Source organism: Nyctereutes procyonoides, unplaced genomic scaffold, assembly GCF_905146905.1.
Source record: "Nyctereutes procyonoides isolate TBG_1078 unplaced genomic scaffold, NYPRO_anot_genome, whole genome shotgun sequence".
In the NCBI taxonomy this organism is placed as follows: domain Eukaryota; kingdom Metazoa; phylum Chordata; class Mammalia; order Carnivora; family Canidae; genus Nyctereutes; species Nyctereutes procyonoides.
The window spans coordinates 2,071,249-2,098,892 of record NW_026575048.1 but is presented as its reverse complement, the minus strand read 5'-3'; the positions used below and the strand labels follow the sequence as shown (position 1 = coordinate 2,098,892).

At 52.5% G+C, this 27,644-nt stretch overlaps 1 protein-coding gene across 1 annotated transcript; it reads right to left on the bottom strand.

The window, feature by feature from the left end:
• Positions 1 to 1,217: 1,217 nt before the first annotated feature.
• On the bottom strand, positions 1,218 to 26,300 carry ALLC (allantoicase). Its single transcript, XM_055327491.1, has 12 exons — positions 26,137 to 26,300; positions 18,598 to 18,692; positions 16,079 to 16,129; positions 12,779 to 12,866; positions 11,241 to 11,366; positions 9,985 to 10,064; positions 8,942 to 9,074; positions 6,019 to 6,174; positions 5,555 to 5,628; positions 4,261 to 4,369; positions 2,212 to 2,336; positions 1,218 to 1,454 (listed from the first exon to the last, which is right to left on the bottom strand). Exons 1-12 carry the CDS (start codon positions 26,213 to 26,215, stop codon positions 1,248 to 1,250), a joined length of 1,323 nt encoding a protein of 440 aa, XP_055183466.1. The 5' UTR covers positions 26,216 to 26,300; the 3' UTR covers positions 1,218 to 1,247.
• Between the last annotated feature and the right edge of the window lie 1,344 nt (positions 26,301 to 27,644).

Genomic DNA, 27,644 nt, shown 5'->3' with positions numbered 1-27,644 from the left:
GTGGAGAGTGGGGCAGGGGAGGGGGAGGTAGAGAGGGGGAGGGGGAGGGGGAAGGAGGGGGTAGGGGAGGGGGAAGGAGAGCGGGGAGGGGGAGGGGAGGGGAAGGAGGGGGGGCAGGAGGGGAGGGGGAAGGAGAGCGGGGAGGGGGAGGGGAGGGGGAAGGAGGGGGGGCGGGAGGGGAGGGGGAAGGAGAGCGGGGAGGGGAGGGGAGGGGAAGGAGAGCCGGGGGAGGGGCAGGGGGAGGGGAGGGGAAGGAGAGCCAGGGCAAGGGAGGGGAGGGGGCATCAGGAGCCTAACAGGTGGGGGGGGGCAGAGCTCAGGGAGAGGGAGGGAGGCGCCACCCTCCTGATTTCCCTCCCTGCAGCCTGGTAGGAGCAGAGGGCACCGAGGATCCCCCCCCCACTCACCACCTTCCAGCGCCAGTGCCCTGTGCGGAGAGGCTGGGGTTGGGGCGGGGGCATCGGGCCCCTCTTGCTTTTTCTTTTTCTTTTTAAAGATTTTTATTTTTTCACGAGAGAGAGAGAGAGAGAGAGAGAGAGAGAGGCAGAGACACAGGCCCAGGGAGAAGCAGGCTCCATGCAGGAGCCCAAGATGGGACTGGATCCCTGGGTCACGCCCTGGGCAGAAGGCATGTCCCAAACCGCTGAGCTCCCCCCCACCCACCCCCCAACGGCATCCCAGACCCCTCTTGTGAATCACAGTCGTGTCCAGGAAGACCTGTGTGGGCCCCACATGTGGGAAGGTGAGTTCCTGGTCAGCTGGCACCCGGTTTCTCAAATGTCTACCTCGGAAGGCACCTTCATTTGGGGAACACCAATTCCAGGGGGTGGGTGTCCTTGGGGTTCATTCCCTGTCCTGGGAGAGGACACCCGTCCTCCTGAGCCCAGACCAGGCATTCCAGACTTGGTGTTCCGGGGGCTTGGATGAGCTCGAACTTGCAAAGGCGATGGGCCTGAGGACACCGGCTGCCAAGGCCACCTACGGGCGCACGGAATATACTGTAAATACCGGCATCCTGTGTTTCTGACAGGGATCTTTCCCCACCCGCTGCCTCCCCGCGCAGCCCATGCGGAAGCGCCCACACCTCCCTGCACCAACGTGTCAGAGCGACCCCTTTATTAAATCCCCGGGGATTACATCCATCTTAAAAACATTGATTGCTGGAACCCTCTTCGGTTTTCGGTGTTAAAAACACTTCCGGAGGGGCGCAGGGCTGAGTCATCCCCGGAGCGCTGGGCCCCGCGGAGTCAGAGGTTCGCCCGGAAGCCCACTTTCACCGAGAACCTCATGGTGGGCCTCTCCCGGGGCCGCAGGAGGCAGATGGAGCTGGGGAAGCCCTTGAGCCGCAGGCGGCTGACACCCCCGTCGGGGGCGATGGTGAGCCTCGCGTGAGTGATAACGTCCTGGAGCTCCAGGGTCAGGCTGTGGAACAGGTGACTCTGGTCGGCCAACAGCTGGAAGAGGCAGGGAAAGGGCCTGGGGGTAACGCAGCGCGAGGAGGCCCACGCGGCCCACGCGCGGCCCGGCTCACCTGGCCGGCTCACCTGGGCCATCCCTCTGGGCGCGCTCACGGCTCAAAACCAGGGAAGTTACTCACTGACAACAGGCCACTTGGCCCCCGGGAAAGCTAGGCTAGCAGGGATCGCATGGTCTGGCAATAGGGACCTGAGCTCGCTGGCCCATGGTGTCTGTGGTTCTTAATGGTTAGTGAAGCGGACACACCGACAAGGAAAAGAAAGTAAGAAGCAAGCATGTTGGTGCCTCCCAGAGGTCCTGACCCCCTGCTGTGACCCGAAAGTGACTACCTCCCACGGATCGAAGAGGACACTTCCAGAACATCTCAGCATCCATCCCACAGGACACACTATTATAGCCTTAAATATGCTAGTCACCCCTTCTAAAAAGTCAATATACTAAAGAAACATTTTCTGTGTGTGTGTGTGTGTGTATGGAAATACAGAGTATATATGGAAATATATAGGAAATATAAAGAGTATATATATTCTTTGCACATGATGGTTTAAAAGAAATCTTGGCTGTTAGAAATGCAAAGGTATGAAAAACGAGAGCCTCTCTTTTATTACATGAACCCACAGATATGTTTGGAAGCTCCTTCCCTTTACTGTTGAACGGAGCAGAGGGTTTGGCAAGCGAATCCGAGGGAAGGGGCCGGGCTGGGGCGAGCCTGCACAGCCCCCATGGGTGCCCTACCTTCGTGACTGGAAGCAGCGGTTTCCACTTCTGGCCGGGAAGCTCCCATTTCTGCTTGATCATGTCCTCTTCCTCCTGGGTCGTCAGGATGCAACCGTCCAGCTTACAGCTGTCGGGAGAATTGCCTGTCGGAGCAAACGCACAGTGACTCTCCCTGCTGTTGGTACTCAGCGGTTTGGCTTACAGGGTATTGGACCTTTTCATCGAATCAAAGACCCAGCAGAGAACAAACTGTCTCTGAACAACACCCAATGTGTGACACACGTGAGAGAAGGAATGTACCCAGTCATGACGGGCTTGGATTGCCGGATGAAATCCAGGTGTGTGTTTTTCAGAGGAATCAAAATCGGCCTGACATACGTGAACGGGCTGGTGCGTCCGAGTTTGGATCTGAGTTTACTTGGAAGGTTGAAGGTATCTTCATTAAGCACCCTAGATTGCACAGCTAAATACTTGGGTACAGCCACGTGGCTCGCCTGAAGCTATTATGAGGCTGGAAGACACTTTCCTTATGGCATCATACTCAGTCATGCAAAGCGGAAAGGAAGACCGAGCTGAGTTAACCGGTCAGTGCGTGGCGCCAACCCGAAGTGCTGTGTTCCGGGGTGTGCTAAGTGCTCCCTGGGTGAGACACAGGGTCCTGAGTCTCTCTCCTCTCTGGAATGTCATCAGGGTTGTGCCCAGTGGGGTTGCAGGACCACACTCTTTGTGGGGAGAACCGCCTTAGGGGTCCCCTAAGACTTGAAGATCGGATCGGCAGAGGAAGGATTGAAACAAAATCTGCATCTGACCTCTCAGGTGAGAGGGCTCGCTCCTGGGTACACGTGAAAACCCAAAAGATGCAGGAGGGGAACATTAAAGTCACTATTTCTGTCTTTATTTCTTTAATATCTACCCAATACGTGCATATCAAGGTTTGTGTACTTGAGATTTCAGCTGGTACAGCACGCCCCCCCCATCCCAGGCCTGGCCTCACGTTGTGATGGACAGAGCCCAGAGAGCCAGCAGAGCCAGCAGCAGCAAACTCAAGACGGTGCAGGCCAGCCCCCTGGTTACACGGATGTACTGACTGTGACCTGGGCCTAATTAACCTCTCGCTCACAAAACTAACCAGTGATGTTGAACTACCCATGCAGAGCCCCGTGGATGAAAGATGCCGCCAGAAACACAAGCATCCACGAACCGCAAGAACAGAGCGGAGCTGACATCGGCCCCTGACCCAGGGGGAGCTCTTCATCAGCTGTGTCGAAAAGTGAAAACAGTGACCCGATAATCAGATCTAAAATAGTCTTCCAAAAAAGGGGTCCCAATGACCCATACATCCTGAAATCATTAAATCCACGACCACTGAAGAAGAGCTTCCCTGCCTTGGTTTGGTAGTTGGCGCTTGAGCGAAGTCACAGTGATTCGCGAGACATTTAAACATCGAGACATCCGAAATATGAAAATAAATTGCCACTGTTTACTGACAACTAAACAACCATGGGACACCCAATCCAGTAGGTATGTAAATCTCACCCAACAGGTTTCATAACTGCTCTTGAATGTTGTCAATATGATGACATGTGTATACCTTTCCTAAGAAAGTAGGAATTGAATATCAGGGGTGCTTAGTGCCAATATTTTTTTACTAATGGAAGAGCATGGTTTTGGAAATGTGTAGCTTCCTGCCTTAAAAGTCCAGTCTGGAGCGGACATGGTCGCCCCCAACCACCTGCCCCAGTAAGATGATGCCCCATCCAGTTCTTCCTGTGTCCTAATCACTATTTCACACTCTTTCCAGTGAGACCCAGGGTCCCCGTAGTGAAGAGTCCTACAGCATCACAGAATCTCATCCAACTTTGGGGGAGGGAAGGATCATCCAATTCTGACATTTTATAAAGAAAAAGTAAGGTACCAACAGTTCATGGATATTGCTCAAAACCGCACATCATCTGAGTGTTGAAGCTACATCCCGAGCCCACCGCCCTGAGCTCTGCTCCCACAGGACCGTGTCAGCTCCGTAACCAGCACTCCATTAGATGCATTTCCGGACGGCTTTGCATTTACCTTTAAAATATGTCGTATCAATTTCAATTTGAGTTATTACTCCAGGGTGTGCCAATCTGAAAACGGCCCATTCAGAACCCGGAACCAGGAGAACGCCATTCTCATCATTCTGGAATCCAAAAGGAAAAAGGAAAAAAAAAAAAAAAAGATAAGCCAGCATGGTGCCTTTGGAAAAACGAATTCTGAAAACCAGCAAGTGAAAAATGTTGACACATACTTGTGATATTTATTTCTTACTATAAAAGAGTGTTTCCCATGCCAATACGGAAATTACTTTTTGTGTTAATGGCCCCTTGGCCTATTATTCCTTAAATGCCTCATACGGACTCATGAGTTTAGGGTACTTGGTAAGTTTTCATCTGTTTTTTATATGATTTTCTAGGTCGATTATAAATTCGTGCATGATGGGACCCACAGGAGGGGGTCTGGGTCTAACCCAGCCCCGGGTCCTCTAATCAATTTGTTTTGACCTTTTGAAGTAGTTAAGTTCTTGGTCAAATCTATACCAGTACATGATCTGCCTCCAAATGTTCCTTTACAGTAGAAGTGTTGGCTGACATGAAAACTAACCCAGGAAACGGGTGTTCACCAGTTAAGTTCTCAGTGGGATTCACACACTGAAAGGTGTTTTGTTTTGCTTCGTTTTGACTTTTCACGTCTCGCAGTAGACGCTGGCCAGACTGGACGGCTGAGCCAGCTCTAGAGTCCCCAACCTGCCATATCCACAAAGGTGGTCTCATCCAGGGACACACAGATACCAAAAATGATTCAACCAGTGTTTGTTTTGTTTTGTTTTTTTCCTCCAGGTCAACCAGTGAATTTATCCATGGGTTTTCTATCATTAAACTGTAGATCCTTGTTTCTTTATGAAAGAAACAGGGACATTGCAAAATGGGTTGGAGTGGCTGGTGTGGCCAGTGCGGGGCCTCCTGGGTCCTGCCGTGACCATACAGTGAAGCAGCAGAGGATCCAGAAAACACAGTCTTCTTCCAGAACATTGCCTGAGAGGTTCTGAAATAAGCATTTCCTTGCTGTCAATTTAAAATGAGATATAGGGCAGCCCGGGTGGCTCAGCGATTGAGCCCCTGCCTTGGGCTCAGAGAGTGACCCCGGGGTCCTGGGATCGAGTCCCGCATCGGATTCCCAGCATGGAGCCTGCTTCTCCCTCTCCTGTGACTCTGCCTCTATCTCTGTGTCTCTCATGGATAAATAAAATAAAATTAAAAAAAAAAACAAAAAATAAATAAATCGAGATATAGGGAACTTTACATCGTGGCTGTTTTGAACTTCTTACCTCTAATACCGGCGGCCTGTCCAGCCTTCTCGCCGTCTCCCAGCCGTCTGCCATTGACCTGGCCTTGCCGACTCCTGCCAGGCATGACATGGTTTAACGGGAATGTCACAGGATTTTATCTTAAATGTGAGCATGAATGCACTGGCGTAATTTTACATTCCAGACCCCACGCGCCCAAGCATTGCTACGTAAGTCATTTTCATTCAACTTAGTGCTTTGTTAAATTCACATACAGCCAGAGAGTAAGTTTTCCTTTTCCCTTCAAGTCAAAATTAGGAAGGAAAATCACATTGATTCACTTCACATCATAAAGGCATCAAATCCTGTGTATGGACCGTTGATCTCGCCCACTCCTGGGATTTGAGACGGCACCTTCCTCTTAAATCATTCATTCCATATGAGGGTGCTTAATGCTGGTGCCCAGACACCCCAAATAAACACCAGCTCCCAGAGCATCGTCTTACCGATCATATTGTTTGGATGCCCGAAGTGTGCATTGCTGTATCCTACACAGGTGCCCCCGTAAGCGATGGCTACTAGGTCAAATGGTTCTTTGGGGTCGGTTGCAGTCCAGTCTTTCTGCCCCATACCGTACACTCTAAGACGTGCGATTCCACCATCTGAGGAGGAAAGAGGCCGGAGTTATTCCTTACTTGGAAAGATGAGTCTTTGTGGTTCATGACCAACAAAGCCCTCCGTAAACTGCCTGCTCTGATTCTCAAATACACCAACCCTCCTGCCTCAGGGTCTTTGCACCTGCCATTCCTTTGTACTGAACAACTTCCCCAGCTCTCCAAAAGAGCCTCCTTGTTGTTAGGTCTCACCTTCAGTGTCTTGGTCCCAAAAAGGCTTTTCTTCTCAGCTGGTTAGATCTTTCCAGCTCTGCCCAGCCCTGCCCGATTCCCCAGGTTGAGGTGTACAATCCCCACCTCCCGCATATTTATTTCAGAGCTCAAATCACAGTATGAAATTATCCTGTCATTTCATTTGTTTAAGCCCCTACTGATATCAGAGGCCCAGAACCAGGATATAAAATTTTTGACAGCCAGAATAATGATCTATCTGGTTCTCATCTCTATCATCTCTTAGAACCAGTCCTGGCACATAGTCGGTGCTCATATTGCTCATATTTTTTACAGGATTAATAACTCCAAGAAGGTCAAAAAGCGATTGGGAAATTCACCATAGATACAATGTTTGATGCCACAGATTACCATTGCTAAGTCCCACACAGGCTCATGCAAGAGCCTTATGTTTTTATTTTTATGACAACACATTACTTAGCAATATGACTGAGAACAGAAAAGATAATATTCACAAAACCAGATCACTTCCGAGAACCACAGCAGCCAACATTAGGTCTGCAGAGCAGAGAGTAGTTGCCAACATCAACTCACATTATCTGATTCTAATAAGGTGAATATTTTTATTTGTTTAAATAGTACTTCCTAGAAGACAGGAGCAAGCTTTTTTCATTAATCGGAATATTCTACTGAAACCAAGCCCTATATATTTTTACATGAAAAATTTGATGAAACTGAGCAATTTAAAAAAATTTCAGAACATTTTTTTAGTAGACCAGTCTTGACATTTACAATAAATAAAATCAAACTGAGCTAGCATAAAACCCTAAAAAAACATACTAGAGGGAGTAATTTAGCAGGAGCTAACCTAGGAGAACCACTGCTCTGGTTCACTGGACTTCGTGATCCACTTTGATGGTATAACAGACACTTGTCTGTTGAGTGTAAAGTTGATTTGAAATTAAAAAAAAAAAGATTCTTCTTTGCAGAGTTAATATCCAGCCTCCCTTTTAATCAAAACTATCAAGGATATTAAATATACCCCTCCATGCTCTGAAAAAGTAAACTTTGCCACCCTATGTGTCCCATCAGGTTGTCCTACTGCTTCCATCCCCTTTATAACTGGACAGAAGAAAATATTTGCAAATCATACATCTGATAAAGGATTTGTATCTAGGATATATAAAGAACTCTTAAAATTCAATTAAAAAAACCAACTTAAGGATGGGCAAAAAACACTTTTCAAAAAAAACACGTTTATATATACATGTTATATATGTAAACATATACAAATGGCCAAGTAAGGAACTGAAAATGTGCTCCCCACCATTAGTCATTAAAGAAATACAAATTAAAACCACAATGAGATACCACTTCACATCCTCTAGGAAGGCTACCGTCAAAAAGTTAGATAATAGTAAGTGTTGGCAAGAATGTGGAGAAACTGGAACCATCCAAACTGCAGCTGAGAATGTAATACGGTGTAGCCGTTTTAGAAAACAATCTGATCGTTCCTCCAACAATTAAGCATACAGTTATCACAGGACCCAACAATCCCAGTCCTACATACATCCCCAAATGAAACACTCGTGCAGGAATATTTATCGCAGCACTATCCATAGGCAGCCAACAGTGGAAACAACCGTGATGTCCACCAACGGACCAACTGTATGAACAATGTGGTTCCTCCGTGCGATGGAATATCCATTCTGCCGTGAAAAGGAATGATGGACCCCTAACAATGCTACAACACGGATGAACCCTGAAAACATGCTAAGTGGAACAAGCGAGTCACAAAAGACCATTTACATGAAATGTCCAGAATAGTCACCAATGTCCAGACAGAAGGTAGATTAATGGTTGCTTAGGGCTGATGGAGATGAGGGTTGATAGTTATAGGATGGGATCTCTTTTTGAGGTGATAAAACATTCTAAAATTGACTGTGGTGATGGCTGCACGTTGCTATATATTTCCGTAGACTTTAAATTGTCCATATATTGACATATACTATAAACCGCTAAACTGTGCATTTCAAGTAGGTGAATTGCATGACATGGGAATTACATTACAATAAAGCTGTTAAAAAAAGGAAAATGAGGGTCATTTGCATGCACTACTTCATCTGCTAGTGCATCCGGCAAGGGAGAAATCTTTAGGAGATATTTAACCTAATACAGCTTAGTTCTTTCATATCCTAATTGACCCCATACTTTTTCCTTTTTTTTAATACTTTATTTATTTGAGAGAGAGAGAGAGAGATCAAACACGAGTGGGGGTTGGTGGGCAGAGGCAAAAGGAGAAGCCGACTCCATGTGGAGCAGGGAGTTCAATGTGGGGCTCAATCTCGACCCTGGGATCATGACCTGAGCCAAAGGCAGACACTTTAACTGAGCCATCCAGGTGCCCCGACCTAATGCTTTTTCAATAACTACCAATGGATGGTTGAGTTGGAATGAGAATTCCCTAGAGCACAAAAACGGCAAATTATAACCCTAAAATGCTAGAGCGATGAGTGACTTCACTCTGATACATGACTCATGTTAAGAAGCCACAGACTAGCAGATGAGTCCATGTCATACTTACCTGGGAAAATGTTGAGTCTTATGTGACTCCATCTCTCCTGAGAATTGACAGCAAAATAATTGTGGCTGGACGCAGGCTTTCCTGGTTTAAGCTCTGTCATGGGGACCAGGTAATTCCAGTCATCAGACTTTAGCTAGCAATAAATATAAAAATGTTAGCAGTGGCTCCAGGGAACAATAAATTCTCTCTCTCATCCTACGGCTCGTGTGGGATCTACAGGATACAAATACTTTGGCATAAAAATTGATGATGGATGCCTAATAAAATACTTTAATAAAAATACTAATAAAGATTAAGTCCCAGGTCTAACAAACAGAATAAAGGCTTAAGGGTTTTTTTCATCCTGATGAAATGATGGTGGCCAGAGAACAGGCAGGAGGGTTGGGAACTGAAGGACACCATCTACGATTCCCGCTGGGGATTCTTAGAAGAAACCAGAATTTTGACATGAACATTCAGTAAAAAAACAACCTGTTCTCTTAGGCCCTGAGACCTGAGGTTGACCAGTTGACCTGAATGTTGTGATCATTTCTTCTAGGTCAGTGTTCCTCAAACTTAAGGACCTGTGTGGCTGCCATTATTTATTTTCTAGTCTGCTACGATCGACACTTTTGTAAGGCACGATATAAATCAATTACTAGACAAACTTTAAAAAACAAGAGTGTGCCAGAACACAAGCCCATGTTGTTTATCAGATTCATCAGGCATAAGATTGCTTTGTCAAACTGCTGTAAAAGGTACCTGAACTCTTACTGCGGATTTCTATATTAATCTCATCCGGGCAGCATCCGGCGGATGAGCACAGGTAAGCAGAGCGCCCTGAGACACGCTACTCTAGACCTCGCGGGGCCCATGCCACTCCCTCGTGCGGGGTTGCATGAACCACTTGCGAAGCATCTGCAAGGTCTGCGGGACAAGTAAATGAGGGGAAGTGTGCCTGGGGTTCAGCGTCCTCAGGAAGCACCCTCGTGGCCTGGCATGCAGAGTGGTGTCCTTGCCACCCCAGCCACCATGACAAGCCCCCATCCTGTTTGCAGGCATACCTCTGCAACAGCCTCAAACTCCTCCGGCGTGGCTGCGGCTCCCATCCTGACTCCTCTTTGTGGGATCTCTGGTTGTTTATCTGAAGGTAGATTGACCAGTAGGGTTATGGTCGGTGTTCAAAGTCAAAGAGAGTATACTCTCTTAGTGGGCTGTATGCTCACTTTCATTTTGCCAGATAACCCCATAGATATCATTTCCTAAGTCAAAGTATCAGATGATCCAAGTAATAGACACACTTGAAGCTCCTCAATATTTAAAACACTACGTAATTCCAAAAAGTGCTGCAAAACATCTGGTAGGACGTCTGCTTGTCAAAATAGTACACACCATCTCCAAGTTAAGTCCAACTGCTACAAATTTATCACATGAGTAGAGTTTTTAGAAGCCGGATCAACGGACATTCTGGCACATTTGCCAGGTCCGTTCCAGAAGCAGGATTTCCCCTCCACCCCCACATGGCATCCTTGGAATTGACACTTGGGCGATATCCCAGACAGTTGCTGGCTTGCGGGAGGCATCTTAAATATTGTCATTAGTCATTTCCTGCCTCCACAGTAGCATCTCTCCATCATCACCTGACTCTTCGGCTTCCCCCCACTGTCGTCAGGAGCAAGGCCCATCTTTCCACAGAGCCTCGTACAAGGCTGGGACACAGTGTCTCAGCGTAAATTTGCCAACTGGCATGACCTATCTTCCCTATGTACATGCGTATACACACACATAATGGCACTTGTTTCTTTTTTTAAAAATGCTGGGACCAGCATCAGATTGTGCCAGTTGAAGGAATAACAACAGTCTAACTTACCGAGCCTGTGGGATTCACCTGGTCCAGCATCCCACAAAGCAGCAAGGAACCCTTCCTGAAAACCCCATGGTTACCGCACCGTTACGCACGCTGGGGTAGCCACAGAGAAGCCGATGCCACCTGTCCACAGCTGGCCCAGACCTAGCTCCACACTGTCCCGGTGGCCCACTCCCTGCCACCCTCCCCTGCAACCTATTTGTCAAACCTGGCGGTGCCAGGAGGATGTGCCTCTGGGTGAGGCCTGAACAGTGTGGGAATAACAAACCCTACATTTGGTCAAGCTAAAAATCAAACATCACAGAACACCGTATCGGGAATCCAAGTTCTAAAGCCCCTAGTGACATGGCCTCAGACAAGTGGCTGAACCTGTCTGGGCGGAAAGTGCACGTCAGCAGGCTGGGCCGATGGGCCCCACGACCCCACAGCACCCATTCTGGGTTCTCAAGGCACCTTCTTCCAGGTTTGCTGCTTGAATTGACATTCGAGGAGCATAATCTCCCATGAAGTAAGAAATATCCACATCGAAGCCCCGGATAATCCCTTGTATCCCCAGCTTGATGATGCACCAGTCGTGACCTACAAGACGGAAAAAGGACATCCCGTCAGGTTTAACTCGGAAGACAAAGCGTGTGATTGAACAGAACTGAAGTGAAAACAACAGCGACATCGTCCTCCCACCACGAAAAGTGCACACAGGTCAACTCCCAGCTATGACTTAAAGATCCCCCGTCACGTGACCACACGAGGCCACTATGTCCCATGAGAACCCCTGTTCCAGTCACAGCAGGACACGTGTAGGCCTTGAATCCGATTCCGGTTTCCAAAGTGAAAATTGGCCTTTCTGAGCCTCGTTTCTTCAACTGTGAATCAGGGGCGAGAACAGCTTCCCTGAAGGTCAGATGTGACTGTGCAGTGTAGACGACACTGGCCCGGCTCGGCAGGTGCTCAGTGTGGATCCGGGCGTCCTGGAAACGGCACACTCACCATCATCTCACAGTCTCAGGACTTCCTGGGGGGCCCCACCCGGTTCACCCCCTGCATCTGCTAAGTTCTGGGAAGTCTCAGAGTCCTAGGTCACCAGGTAGCTCTTGGTTACTTGCAGGCAGACATGCCCAGATTCGTTAGAATCTGATAAAGTCTGGAGTCCCTTAGAAATACCCAGTATCTCTGTAGCACTTGAGACAGACACACACACACACACACAAAAAAAAAATGGTTATTTGCCTAATGCTGGATTAGTTTGCTTTTATGGACATTTCTTCAACTTTAAAAGGTCTATTTTATTTTATTTTATTTTATTTTATTTATTCATGAGAGACACACAGAGAGAGGGAGAGAGGCAGAGACACAGGCAGAGGGAGAAGCAGGCTCCATCCAGGGAGCCTGGCATGGAACTCGATCCTGGGTCTCCGGGATCACGCCCTGGACTGAAGGTGGTGCTGAGCCACCTGGGCTGCCCTAAAAGGTCTATTTTAATTAAGTCCGATGAGTAGCAATGAATAAAAGTAGACCCTCGGGTGACACGAAGGGCAGATCTGTGTGCAGATCCCGGCTCTGCTCACAGGTGATGTGACCAGGGCTGAGTGAGTGAGTGAGTGAGTGAGTGAGTGAGTGAGTGAGTGAGTGAGGCCTCACTCCACAGCAGCTAAATGAGGATGAGAGCACCTGCCTCAGGAATCGTGCTGAAGTCCCCCCACAAACATACACACCAAGCGATGTTTGCCACCTTGCGTGTAGGTCTGCACTGCCACCCCCAACAGCCTCACCAACACCCGTGCCGTCCCGGCCCAACCATGTGCACACCCTCCTTTCTGCCTGATGGTGCAACATGACCCCGTCCTCCATCCTCAGAGCCTGACGTTCAGAAGGGTCATCCAAGACGACAGAGCATGCCCAGGGCCCGTGACAAAGCTGACCCAAAATGTACACTGGCTTCCCAACCCCTGTGGTTAAGCTTCACCATAGTGAGTGGAAGAGCGTCTCGTTACCTGGAATCCTCTTCCTTCTGGTCTCCCATCCATCCATCCACTTCCCAAACTCAGTGTATTCATGTTCTCTGAAGCTTGGGCTGTCACTCTAAAGCAAACATGCATAACAAGTCCATCGTTAACATCCATGCCCGGGCCTGGGCTCCCAGCACATGGACTCCTGCCCCAAAAGGATGGGTGGGCCGTGCCACCCAGGACTCTATGGGACTCCTCAGTAGGCATGGAGGGGGGTGGCCTTCACACACAGGGAACCCATTCCGGATCGAGGGACACCTCCTTATCTCTGCATCACCTCCAGAGAAGGCAATTCTGCTTGTCTGTGGGCCTCAGAACACAGAGTTAACTGCCGATGGTGATAGATAAAGGCCCCCCACGGTTCATTCTGCGGCCCCACAAAGGGTACAACCCCCCGTTGCCGCCTACTGTACCCTGAAAGGAGCAAAGTCAGAGAGGACCGGCTTCCCAAGCAACCCACCAAAGACTGCTTCACAAGGAATCCGGCCAAAGAGTCAGGGATAGGCTGGATGCTCGGGCCCAGCTGAACACTCAAACCCCAGCCCCTGGAGCTGCTCTGTGCCCAGCGAGGGGTCGGGGGTGGGAGTGGGACGGGGGGTGAGGCTCAGCTCAGCCCCTTAGCAGCCCCAAGACAAATAGCTGAGCCCCTACTGCTTCATCCCAAAGAACAGGGCTGGTGAGCACACCCCTTGCAGGGCTGGGATGAGGTTGAAATGACACCTGTGACAGCCCCAGGAGCAGCATAGACCCAGAAATCGCTCTGTGGGTAGTGGGTGACCAAGCTAGGGGACACGTCCCTTTCACAACAACTCAGGTTCAAGGAGGATCTTGCATCTCCCCAGCAGGTGCTGAAAAGGACGAAGTCACAGACACGCGGTGGTGGGGCCGGGCTGAGCCCCCGGGGAGCCGCTACGTGGGGCCCACGGCAGGTCCACACATGCTCGGGCTCATGCCTGACTTCTTGTGCCTCAGCATCCTTAGGTGTCAAAGGCCATGTTCCTTCCGAGGCCGCAGCACACATTAAAATGCTTGGAGCCGGGCCTGGCATGGTAAGTGCCTGATATCTGTTTGGCATCGTCATGTCAAAGTTGGTGCCATTCGAATCGTGTTACAATCCAAACACGTCTTTAAGATCAGTGAAGGATTTGGAAGCTGTGCCGTGAACCCAGTGAGAGAAGGGGGGCTGCACCCCCCCCCTTAAACCCCGCCGCTCGCTCTGCCCCAAGCTTCCTGGTGCTTAGTGTGGCTTCGGGGGCTTCAGGGGCCGTGGCAACTGGATGGACGTGGAAAGAAACACGCTACTGAACTGGAAACAGTGCTTCACAAGAACGGTGCTCGCCAAAGGACAGCAAATCAGTGGTCAGGAAAGGAACCCCAAAGCCCAAGCCCAGGGATAAGCCCACACGTGTGCCGAGCCCTGCACACTCGGATGTTCGTGGCGGGTAAAGTTTAACCGACCTACATGTGCATCAACACGGGAAAGGGACCCGGTGTAATGGGGGCCAGAGGTGGCGGGCAGTGGGGGGCCACCAGCCGTCCACCCCTCGGCACGGGCGGAGCACGCTCGGATCCAGGGGGACGTTCGCCGAGCGGGAAGTACTTGATGAGAACTCGTATGTAAATGACAAAACACCCAGCAGCACCACGTGCCACCTCTGGAGATGGACGTATTGATTTAACGGGATGAACCGTATTCGAAGAACAGGCCAACCTCACAGTGACGCTCATTCTGTAAAGGGAAGGAGTGGGTCGGCATTAAAGTTGGTGGTGACAGGGGCTTCAGCTTTATCCGAGATTTTCATTCAAAAAGGAGAATGTGGGATCCCTGGGTGGCGCAGCGGTTTGGCGCCTGCCTTTGGCCCAGGGCGCGATCCTGGAGACCCGGGATCGAATCCCACATCGGGCTCCCAGTGCATGGAGCCTGCTTCTCCCTCTGCCTGTGTCTCTGCTTCTCTCTCTCTCATTCTATGTGACTATCTTAAATAAATAAAAATTAAAAAAAAAAAAGATGAAAAAAAAAACAAAAAGGAGAATGTGCTTATACATAAAGACACAGCGTATCTGACGTGACTCGTAAGTGGGAATATACACACACGTGTGTGCGGATATGGATGGGGGCACAGAGAATAGATCTATATATAGTCAAGTGTAATATGGGGAACAAGGCCCCATTCTTCGTCCCATCCACTTCCCACGCCCGGACAACTCACAGCAACCACACTTCACGATTTAACGTGAATCTTTTTGAACGCTTTGTTACGTATACACAACCTGCCCGAACCTCTCGCCGCAGGTGCGTAGGGCGCTGGCTCGCTCTTTTTGCTAGCCACATAGGGTTCCCCATCTGGAAGCTCGTATCGTGGACTCTTTAACCAGTTCCCCTATCAATGGACATTTAGGCTGGGTTCTTCTCCCCCCTCTGGACAACACAGGAATGAATATTTTCTATATATCCTTGCCTGCGTGTGCAATTAATATAAATCTGCGGAACAGCTAGGTCAAGGTGTGCCTGCATTTAAATTTCCTTTAGGCAGACATATGGCAAAATGATAAGAGCTTTGACATCTATCGGCCGTGTGACCTGGAACAAGTAAATCAACATCTCTGTTCCTCATTTTATCGTCATTTTCTCCGGGGCGTAAGTTCATATATATGAGATGCCCTAACCATGCTTTAGAGTCTCCAGGCAGAGACCGACTGCAGTCACCCGCCGCCCCCACCCTGGGTATGGGGTGTGAGCTCTGGGTGCACCCGTGCTTACCCGCCCACTCACAAGAATCCACACCCCACAGCTGCTGTAACAAGGTCGCAGGATTCCAGCCCAGGCTCCACCTCCTCCCTCCGTTTGTCAGTATTTTCTGGGGAATTTTTGTTCATTTTTTTGGTAAGCGTGCCCTACACTTTTATGATTATATTTTATATATATATATATATATTATTTACACATTTTTTTTATGATTGTCCAAACTTCCAAGCTGCATGCCAGTGTCCCCCCAGCACGGATTACAGATTACGAACTCACATCGGACACAGGACAACGTATGAGGATCTCAGTCATTTCCCCATAAAGCAGTGCGTCCCCCTGCCCCTGCGTCAGGTGCCCGTCTCTCTCCGGGGCGTCTTAGCGTGAGCTGGAGCTGACCCCTACATGCTTCTGCCGTCCCACGTCCTAACTCGCTGGTACACGTTACAGGACTCCCGCCCCAGACACTCGGGGGGATTTAATTAACACGGAGGCACAGACCGCTCTACGCCTACAGCCCATGTTGCAGAGCGCCGATTTACCTTTATAAGGTTTTCCGCAGGAGCAAAAAAGTCATCTGTTGCAAATAAAACCTGGGGACATAAAGAAAGGTGAAGATGAAGTAACCGTGAACTAAAAACCATTTTGCTCCGTTCCCTCAGTGAACCAGTAGGAGACGCAGTGCAAAGAGACGCGACATGGCCGGGGGAGAGGAGCAGCAGGCAATGAGCCCAGGGCCCTCCTGACTGTCTGGACCTCACCGCCTGCCCCCTGCGTCCCTCCCCTCCCGCCCGTGCTCTTCACCCCCTGCCGTCCGGATGCGAGGGGCTAACTCCCTACACATAGCGAGAAAACACACCAACGTGCCCTTTCGAGAATGGAGAACACTGGGCTCTGCGATCGTCTCACGGTCTCACGTCTCACGCCGCCCCGCTGGGCCACCCCTGTGGTCTGGCCGACTCCCCGAAGCATGCCCCGCAGGAGGGCTGGCCGGTCATCTGTCAACCAGGGCCGCACATTCCCGAGAGTGAGGGGGTTGCCGCTGCTTCCACCAGGAAAACAGGCGTAAAATGCATTTTCGGTGCCAAACAGGCTGCTGTCACCCCTGCCTGACCCAGGACCCAGGGACGGCTCCAGGCGGGAGGGGAACCGCGCACCGGTGTTGGGTGTGGCTTGGTTACCATTCCACGTAAGCGAGGTTGTGTTGCTCTCGGGGGACCTTGGGCACATTGGGGAAGCTGCCCCAGGGCCTTGTCACGGACACCTGGTGTCAGTTAGCTCAGCAGCTTGACCCCTGACAGGTGCAGCGGCTTCACGGAGCCGACACCTAAACCTCGACTACGGATCTGTGAGGAGGCCTTACCCGGAGCGTTTGGCCAAGGCTAATGCTGACCTCGGGAGCTGTCCGAGATCTTGGGGCCCCTGTCCCTGCCGTGGCCAGCGACTCTCAGTGGCCAGAGGTCCAGCCGGACGGCAGCCTCGGGGGACGAGGCTCATCCACCCCTGCCTTGGCAAGGCTGCTCCTTGTGGGCGGGTTCGAGCCCCCCAGCGGCCCCTGGATGATGACCATGGGAGCAGCCACCTTGCCCGCCAATGCCAGTTCCATCGCCCACCAGGGACCCAAGCTGGCAGGGAGCACCTAGCTTGGGGCCGGAAGGATGACTCTACGGAAAACAGACTCCTAGAAAAGGACACCCCAGGGCGCCTGGGGGGCTCAGTCGGTGCAGCATCTGCCTTCGGCTCAGGTCACAATCCCGGGGTCCTGGGATCGAGCCCCCCGTCAGGCTCCCTGCACATCAGGGAGTCTGCCTCTCCCTCTCCCTCTGTTTCCCCCTGCTCCTGATCTCTCTCCCTCTCAAATCAATAAAATCATAAAGAAAAAGAAGAAAAGGAGAGGACACCTCACGTGGACCTGGACTTTCTTTCCTTCTTCTGCCCCTTGCCTGGAACAATAGTGTAATGAACCCATCACTGGTTTGGGGTATGTTGTGCAGGAGACATCATCCTGTGTGCTGTTGGCTTCTGAAATATTATTATTATTAGAAATTATAATTTCCACAGTGAAGCTGTGTTAAATAAATTACTGGCAAGGATGATCTCGGTCTCTGAGCATAACTTGCCTCCAGTGAGACCCCTGGTCTCTGACCCCAGCCCAGAACCTAAAAGGCCGCGAAGATCTTGCTGTGTTGAGCTGCTGGCTGTTTGAGAGGCAGAGGGTAGGGGAAATCCTGCTGCGTTGGGGTTGACCTGCCCCCTAAGCATGTGTCAGGGCAAGGCACGGGTGAGGGGACACCTAGGAGCCCCTCACCTGTCCAGGTCCTCATTGGCTCCCGGCAGAAACCCTCGCAGGGCGCACAGGGCCTCTCTGACCTCCCGAGGCTCAGGCTGCCCAACACCACCTGCCAACTTCCAGAAACACTAAACCAGGGCACATGTGACGCTCCCTCCGCCCGCATCCCACCTGAGACGCCCCTCGCCCCTCTGCCCTGGCGGCCGCCTCTCCCACCTGAGGACTCCTTTGAGCATCACTCACCTGGACGGCGTTTCCCAAGCCTGCCAGCCCCGTCCAACTGCCCGCAGCTGGGGGGATGCGCCCCGCCAGCACCAGCCCCCGCCATGAGGACAGCCCGGGCCTCGGCTTCCACACCTGTCTCCCCGGTGGAGCGCAAGCGTCTTGAGGGCACCCCAGACCCCCCCCCCCGTCTGCCCCGGACACGGCGCCTGCACGCTGCGGGCACTCGGGGCCCTCCCTTGGGGGCCAGCCCGCCCCTTGCACGGGGCCAACACGCCTTCCAGGTTATCCCCCCGCCGGCGTGCGAGGCCCAGCGGTCTACCCTGCGAGAGACACGCAGGATAGGGGACTCTGCCCGCGGGCGCCGAGCGTCAGTTCGGTCTAAGCCTGAGGCAGGGCTGTGCTTCCAGCGCCGTCCGGTTCTCACGGGTTCCCCGCAGGCCGTGTGCGGGGATGGGCTTCGTGGAGGAGGCCGCACCAGCCTGCCGTTCCAGCCGGGCTCTCGGCGGGCGAGTGGGCCCTCAGCGTGGGGACGCCCCACGCACTCACCTGTCCTCCTACAGACTCAGATGCCATGTCGACCAGCTGCGTGAAGTCCAGGGACCTGGCCAGTTTTCCCTCCCTGGGAGAGTCAGCCATGCTTCCTGGCAACGAGAAAGGCAGCTGGTGAGCCTCGCGTGGGGGCAGCGGAACCCGCGTGGGCTCCCAGCCCGGGGTCTGCGACACTCGGATGTGGCCGCCAGGGGTCCCTGCAGGTGACTTTGCACAAACACAGTGACCCAGGAGGGAATTCGGGCATGGTTCCCCTCCGAGGTGTGTAAGAACAAAATACCACTAAATACGCAAATCCTACTGCCTCAAATTGCCATTTTATTTTATTTTCTAAAGGGGGAAAAAAGGGACGCCTGGGTGGCTCAGCGGCTGAGCAACTGCCCTCAGCCCAGGGCGTGACCCTGGGTCCCGGGATCAAGTTCCCCATCGGGCTCCCTGCGTGCAGCCTGCTTCTCTCTCTGCCTGTGTCTCTGCCTCTCTCTGTGTCTCTCATGAATAAATAAATAATTTTTAAAAGGGGAAAAATATTTTCATTTCCAAAGGAATAATTTGCTTTCAATAGTGTTTGGATCCACTCAAAAACACTTGCTGAGCAACCAGGTGGCAGCCCCTGGGAGCACTGGGGTATGTAGAACACATGCCCTGCCTCCAGGGGCTCCCCGACGGGGGAAACAGAGCCCCCAGACGCCCACGTGGAGCGAGGTTCTGGAGCCATCGAGACGGAGGCACACAGGTCGCTCGATCCAAGAGGATGCAGGACCCTTTGTCGTATGACGAGTGGGGCTCACCTAACTTAATCCAACCCCGCGCCCCGCACCCTTATTCTGAAATTGGGAAAGCAGATTTGGAGCAGGGCAGAGGCGTGGGGGGTGAGTCAGGGCCGGCCTGGAGGTCATCTCACTCCTTAGCCAACAGAAGTCCCCTTGTTCCTACCTTACTTCCTATGTCTCACGGTGACAAGCGCAAACCACACAAAAACTAACATCACAAAAATAAATAAATAAATAGATAGATAAATAAATAAATAAATGAAGACTAAGATCTCACTAAGAATTATTCACAACGGAAGAAACACAACAGTCAATGGGCGTGAGAAGTCAACGCTCCCTTGAAAGGACGGGAATATAATTAATCACGAAATGACATTTTTCCTTATGACGCTTGTGTTACACGTTTTAGAACAAACACCACCCGCGACCTGCCCTGAGGAGCATGAGCTGGAACAGTTTCTGGGTGCTTAGGTATCGCTACGAAAAAGCAGGCGGCTCCTTACCTTTGTCATCTGCTTGTCCCTCCCTGAGCTCTTCACTCTGCGGGGTCCCCGTCTCTTCCACGTCCCCCTGTCTCCTCCGCACCTGCCCCCGCTGGCCTCACACCATCCCCCGGGCTCCTAACATCACCCACAAACACGTATCACCTTCCTGGATTTCCACCCACCACCTCAAATTGTCTCCCCGGGATGTGTGACCCATCCCCAGGTCACCGCGCCGCCCACTGGACTCCAGCCCCACCCAGGTCCCCCCACCTCCCCCTCCAGGGTGCAGTCTTGGGGTCACGTCGCCCACGTGTCCTCGAATCCGATCTCTCAGAACATTACATCCACCCTGCAGCCAGACCCAGGACCCCGAAACGACATCACAGGTGGAACCGGCTTCAGAAGTGTCCGAGGAGCAGGGAAAGTGTGTAACTAGGCGGGCCGTGGCTCGATGGCTCCATCCCTGGGGAAGGGCACGTCATGGAGGCCCCGATAGCTTCGTCTGCTTTTGAGCACGTTGAAATCCATCACGTATTACACACGAGTAATGGGTGCCAGGGGCAGTGGGGCGGGCGGGAACCCCCATCTGTCCCTGGGCCTCCACACCCCCCCGTTGGTCTTGCTGCCACCGGCCGCCCTCGGCAACACACCAGCGCAGCCTCCTGCAAGCTGGTCAGTCTGTTAAAACCCTGGTGCGTATGCTTCCCTTTCCACGGAGTAAGAGCTCGTGTCCTTCCTAGGTCCACCGGGCCCCGCCACACGACGGCTCCCGCCCCCGCTTTGTCCTGCCCTCATCGCTGGCACCTGCTGCTCCCTCTGCTGGGAGGCTCCTCCCCGGGCTTCTGTGGGGCGGCCCCACGGCTCCGTGCAAGCCCGTGTGCTCCGCGATCACCTTCTCAGTAAAACCCACCCTGACACCCCCCCCACCTACAGCGACATTTCCACTCCCCCCAGCACCTCCCACACCCCGAGCCCGTAGCCAGAAGACATGCTGTGTAATTTGCTTCTTTATCATCTCAGCACCCGTCTTTCCCAGTTAGGTGTGTGCTCCGTGAGGACCGTAATCTCCGTTTGGGCCTCTGGTGTCTTCCTAGGACGTGGAACCTGGCTCGGCCCACACCAGAGGCTTAATAAATATTTATTAAACAAATAAGTGAGCAGGGGTCCCTGGGTGGCTCAGTGGTTTAGCGCCTGCCTTCGGCTCAGGGACTGATCCTGGGGTCCCAGGATCGAGTCCCACGTCGGGCTCCCTGCAGGGAGCCTGCTTCTCCCTCTGCCTGTGTCTCTGCCTCTCTCTGTGTCTCTCATGAATAAATAAATAAATCTTTAAAAATAAATGAGTGAGCTAACAATGTTTTCTAACCCATTTTATGTTTTAAAATACTGGTTCCCTAACTGGACTAAAATCTTCCTGAGGCTGAAAAGGTGCAGAAGAAATCCTCTAACATTGCATGAGTCTGCAGTAACGTCGTGCACGGCTCACATATGCTCTCTCTCCTCATCCTAGAACAACGCTGAGATTCTGGTTTCGTTGACATCTTACGCATGAAGAAACGCGCCTTTGAGGGGTCACGTAAACTGTGCAAACCTCACAGCTGGAGAGTGAGCCACCTTCCCAACACAGCTACGCCCCGATGTGATTGCTATTTGAAAGCCCCCAGCACAGTGCCAGCACAGGTGGCCGTGGCAGGCTGCAGCATAGGTCACTGGGGACCCGTGTGCCAGCCCGCAACGCTCGGGCACTGAGCCAGGCTCTGGCCTTACACCTGCTCCTCGGAGCTGACGGTGGGGGGCAGGACGCAGACGCGACCACCGCAGTGCTGCTGATGGAGGCGGCAATGACGTCCTCGCAGCACGACAGGACCTCAGGGGGCTCAGGGGCTCCGCTAGGACCTGGACACTGAGCCGGGACTTGATGGGGGTGGATGGGGAGACAGGGCAGGGGACGGGGGGGGGCAGGCCGGCAGCCGCAGGAGCCGCGGAGCTGGAAGACGGCACCGGCCACCCGGGAAGCTGCTGGCCAGGCGTGGCTGGCTAATGCACGTAGTCACCTAACTGTGGGATGTAGTTAGAATTACATAAATCTAATGAAGCTAAGAATGCCGTTTTCCCTTGTCCTAGCCACATTTCGCGTGCTCAGTAGCCACGTGGCTTCCGTGGAGGGTAGCAGGCGTGCACGCGGAAGCTTCCATCACAGAAAGCCTTGCTGGCCCGGCCAGAGAGGCGCAGGGCTCACACCTTGGGCACCTCGCGGGGCACCAGCGCCACTCGCACGCGGCACCAGCCGGGCCACGAGGCCGATGCACGCCAGGCCCGGGCCAGCGTGGCGAGGCTGAGACGAGGCTGAGACGAGGCGAGGTGGCCGTGCTCCCAGCTCGGGCTCGGGGGCCCTCCAGGGGCCAGCACCCCAGGCTGAGCCCGCAGAGCTCGGGGCCAGCCCGGCAGGGACAGGGCCGTCGCCGATGGGGGTCACTCCCCGCGACAGCAATGGCTTCACGTCTGTCCCGTGTCCCGGACAAAACTGCACAGCGCCGGGCCGGTCGTAGGCGCTCGACAAAGGCTCGTCGTGTTATTTAATTTTCTTAAATGATCACAAAGCGTTGGATGTACCCGGTCATCCATCGGAAAAGGCTCGGTTTTCGGGTTTCCAGGCAGTGGCAGCAAGCCCGGCAGGCACCGGGTCAGAGCGTCCCAACATCCTGCCCAAGTGCACAGTCCAGCGCCCCTGGGAAAGGCCAGGTGTCATGGCAACGCGGGGGGCTGCTCACGGGGTCGTGTCACCCTGCCCCCCGGCCGCCCGGAGCCGGGGTAGGGGTGCTCTTTTCATCCTCGCTGCGTCTCCTCTTTTCCTTCCATGTGCCTCAGAGGACGTGCAGGGAGCAGCGCGTGGACCGCAGGCTGCAGGGCACCGGCGAGGGAGCCGCACTTTTACTCGTGTTTCCAAGGGCTCCGTCTCAACGCGCCGGGGTCCGAGCTCCCACCCTCTGAATCCCGACGCTCGATTTACACACTCACTCACTTCAGCGCTTCTTAAAAAGAACGATCTCGGGCAGCCCGGGTGGCTCAGCGGTTTAGCGCCGCCTTCGGCCCAAGGCGTGATCCTGGGGTCCTGGGATCGAGTCCCACGTCGGGCTCCCTTTGTGGAGCCTGCTTCTCCCTCTGCCTGTGTCTCTCTCTCATAAATAAATAAATAAAATCTTAAAAAGAAGAACGCTCCCTTCTGGGAATGACTGCTTCCATTTGGCAAATAAATAAATGAGCAGCGCCTCCTCTGAAAAACATCCGTCGGGGCAGCAGAGCGCTGTGTGGCCGAGGACCTGGCCTCCCCACTCCTGCTGCGGCAGCACCGGGGCCAGTACGCAGGGTGATGCCACTCAGCCTGCCCCTCAGGCAGGAGGGACAGGCTTTCCCCACACCCTTAACATGCCTGTGTGCTCACAGAAGAGCTCCTGGGACCCAGGTGGAGGTGCTCGAGGCCCGTGTCCCTTTCTCCAAAGGAAACCTAGCCTCCAGATACTTCTGTTCTACTTAGCAGAAATGAATTCGGTGTGGGGCACAGATGTCTCCGTGGGCTCCTTCCTCAGCCTCGCCACGGCGCCTGTGCCCTGGCGTGTCCCCCCACCCCCAGCCTGCGAGCTCCCCCAGAGACGGGGCCCTGCACAGCTGCCCCCGAGTCGCAGTTACTTCGACCCTTCATCATTCCTGTTGCTAGAGCTCCATTAGTAGCTGTGCTCAAAATGTGTTTCACTGAAATAAAAGAAAAACAAACAGACCTTTGTAAAATATGTCAGAGGCCCCACAAGAGATAAACCTGCAAGGAGAGCAGCCCGGGTGGCTCAGCGGTTTAGCGCCGCTTTCAGCCCAGGGCGTGACCCTGGAGACCCAGGATCGAGTCCCACGTTGGGCTCCCTGCATGATGGAGCCTGCTTCTCCCTCTGCCTGTGTGTATCTCATGAATAAATAAATAAAATGTTAAAAATAAAAAACCTGCAAGGAGCATGAGGCCCCATCTACAGTGTCCCAGGAGTAGCAGAGCAGGGGGTGGGTGCAGGTAACGTTCAGCAACAATATTCCCCACTGCCGCACACAGGGGTCAGTGCTGTGAGTAGCACAGGGCATCAGTACTGGGCACCGGGCGTGCAAAAGGCGGAACGCTGGCAGGGTGTGTTATGGTTGAGCTAAGATGGGAACCGCTTGCCACACGTGTACACAAGGTTAAATCCGATGACATATGAACCTCAGTATCTTGGTCACACCAGCCACATTTTATGTGCTCAGAAGCCAGGTGCGGCTGGTAGCTACTGCACCAAACGGCACAGAAGGGAGATTTCCATTGCCGGAGAAGGTTCTAGCCAACGGTGCACATTGTAGAACACCATTGTTTTAAAATCCCTTTTTATTAATTTAGACACAATGTTCAATGTTCAGGAATGGTCTCAGAACTCTTTAGCAACCGCTCACCAATGCAGGAAAGTTCCAACAACAGGACAAAACCGTCTCTTTGGCTTCCTAAGGCCTGACCCTGTAACCACGTGACATCACACCGCACCAGGCGGGGGTGCGGGGGATTTGCGGATGTGATCCTAAGACAGGGAGGTAATCCTGGCTAATCCAGGTGGGTCCGATCTACGTGCATGACACGGTAAGAGCAGAGACCTTTCTCTGCTGGAAGCAAAAGGACCACCAGCAGAAGGGAAGTCAGAAAGAATCAAAGGTTTGAGTCATGCTTCCAAAAGAGAAAAAGCCCCTACACACCGTCAAGAAGGCCCAAGAGCAAGGACCACAGTGAAGAATGGCCCCCGCTGACACCAGCAGGGACCCGGGAACCACAGTCCTACAACCACGGAAGCAGATTCTCCTACCCCGTCCCCCGAGCCTCCTGATAATCAGGCCCAGCTGGTGGATATTTTGACCACAGCCTGGTGAAGCCCAGAGCAGAGAAATCAGCTGAGCCCAGCTGGACTTCAGACCTGCAGACCCAAAAATCACAAATTTGTTCTAAGATACTGAGAAGGATGGTAAGAGAAGAGGGAGGGGGTAACTGGGAGGAGGGCATGTGATGGGATGAGCACTGGGGTTTTTTTTAAGATTTTATTTATTTATTCATGAGAGACACAGAGAGAGAGAGAGGCAGAGGGAGAAGCAGGCTCCACGCAGGAAGCCCGATGCGGGACTTGATCCCGGGACTCCAGGATCATGCCCTGAGCTGAAGGCAGGCACTAAATCACTGAGCCACCCAGGCATCCTGAGCACTGGGTGTTCTCTAATGCGGATGAATCAGTGAACTCTACCTCTGAAACTAATGATACACCATATGATCATTAATTGAATTTAAACTTTAAAAATTTTAAATTAAAAACATTTTTTAAAAAGATGCTGAGAATGTGTGACAACAGCACTAACACGAGCCCATATTTGCTTATTCAGACTTAACTACTGGGACAAGCTACCATCACCGCAGGGGCAAGAGAGATACGCAGAGAGTTTTCAGCTTCTGGGAGAGACCACGAAGCCCATCAGACCGCTGAGGCCAGAGGCTGTGGCCACATCACCTGTGTCCATTTTAAGGGACACACAGAGGTGCACCCAGGACGCCAGCTGGAGCCCCTGGGGACCCAGGCTGATCTGTCTGTCTGGGAGCCCCCAGCCCCTAATCCTGCAAATGCCCAGCTGACGGCTTGCAGGCCGCCCTGGGCTCCCAGTGAGTCGAGCCCAGGCAGCAGCCCCACCGGTCGGCTTTAATTCGAGGACCCCAGCTTGCAGCTCATCTGCCACGCTGGCGCCTCCACCAAAGCTCTGGGTCTGGCTACAGTTGGGTTCCTGCCACACGTTCCATAAAATAAGTGTAACCATGTGAGACGGGCATGCAGAAGACAAGGGATGTCTTTAAGCCCCAACCCCGCATCTTCACACCTGTTCTCATGCCTTCCTCACGCCAGCCGGAGAGTCATCTGTGATCATACCTGTCGCAGAGAAGCCCAGAGAGGTGGGGAGCTTGCCCAGCGTCATGCAGTAATGAAAGGGGAAGGGATGCATTTCCAACGAGCCTTGGGGTAGAGCCACAGCCCCACCTCTATATGGACTATGAGGAAGACAGCAGAGTCTTCACTGATCCCTAGGAGCTGCAAAACTTATTATGTGTGTTCTCCAAATAGTCTCAAAGACCATTATATGAACAGTCCCTCTGCCCCGGGATAAAAATACGAGACAGAAAATCGAGCTACTGTACGATCCAGCTCTCACACTACCGGGCATCACCCACACAATAGAGAAACACTCACCCAAAGGGACACCGCACCAGGGTGCTTCCAGCGGCCTTGTCCACGACAGCCACGACAGGGAAGCAGCCCACGCGTCCATCGATCGAAGAAGGGATAAAGAAGATGTGGTGTGTGTACACAGTGGAGTATTACTCAGCCGTAAAGAAGGATGAAGTCTTGCCGTGTCCAACAACATGGATAAACCTAAAGATCATGATGGTGAGTGAAACAAGTCGGTCGGAGAACGACAAACACCATCTGATCTCACTCATATGCAGAATTAAGAAGCAAAGCAAACGAGCAAAGGGAAAAAAAGAGAGAGGAGAGACAAAATGAGAGACTGTTACCTACAGAGAACACACGGACGTCACCAGAGGGGAGGGGGCTGGGAGGGGAGGAGGAAACAGGTGATGGGGATGCAGGAGGCTCCTCTTGTGAGGAGCAGCAGGTGACGTACAGAACCATGATACTCTACACCTGAAACTAATAACAACACCGTATGTTAACTTTACTAGAATAAAAATTTTAAAATAAACAATTTCATTAAATGTGCCAAAGAAAAGAGGGGACCCGTCACATGCGGGTTCCAGAACGCAGCGCAGGCCTGACCACACACCCGCCCCAGCCGCTGCGGAAGGGACCGGGTGGTCTGCGTCGGGGAAGTTTCTCTCCTGAGCCACGAACCCCGAGAGTGTCCCCGACGGCCGGGGCTGCACGGCGCCCTCGGGGGCTCCGGGGAAGTTCATCTCCCCTGCAGTCTAATGTGTTGCGCTGTTTCCAACCGCGGGAGGGAAAGCCGAGGTCTCTGCGGAAGGAGGGGTTACCCCCCAGCCCCGACCTCCCCTGCCCCAAAGGCCACCTCTGCGCCCACACCGCCCGAGGTGACTGCTTCCAAGTCTGTGTGTTTCAATGAGTTCTTAAATAATCCCTCGCAGAGGAGCAAGATCCCCTCTGAAAGGGGCAGGCCGTGAATGCACCCCAGCTTTTATTTAATTTTTTTTTATTTTTTAATTGGAGTTCAATTTGCCAACATATAGAATAACACCCCGTGCTCATCCCACCAAGTGCCCCCCTCAGTGCCGGTCACCCAGTCACCCCCATCCCCCACCCACCTCCCCTTCCACCACCCCTAGGTCGTTTCCCAGAGTTAGGAGTCTCTCATGGTCTGTCTGCCTCTCTGATACTTTCACTAATTTTCTCTCCTTTCCCTTTCACTATTATTTATATTCCCCAAATGAATGAGACCATATAATGTTTGTCCTTCTCCGATTGACTTACATCACTCAGCATCGTACCCTCCAGGTCCATCCACGTCGAAGCACATGGTGGGTATTTGTCGTTTCTAATGGCTGAGGAATACCCCACTGTATACATAGACCACAGCTTCTTTATCCATCATTTTTCGATGGACACCGAGGCTCCTTCCACAGTGTGGCTATTGTGGACATGGCTGCTAGAAACATCGGGGTGCAGGTGTCCCGGCGTTTCACTGCATCTGAATCTTTGGGGTAAATCCCCAGCAGGGCAAT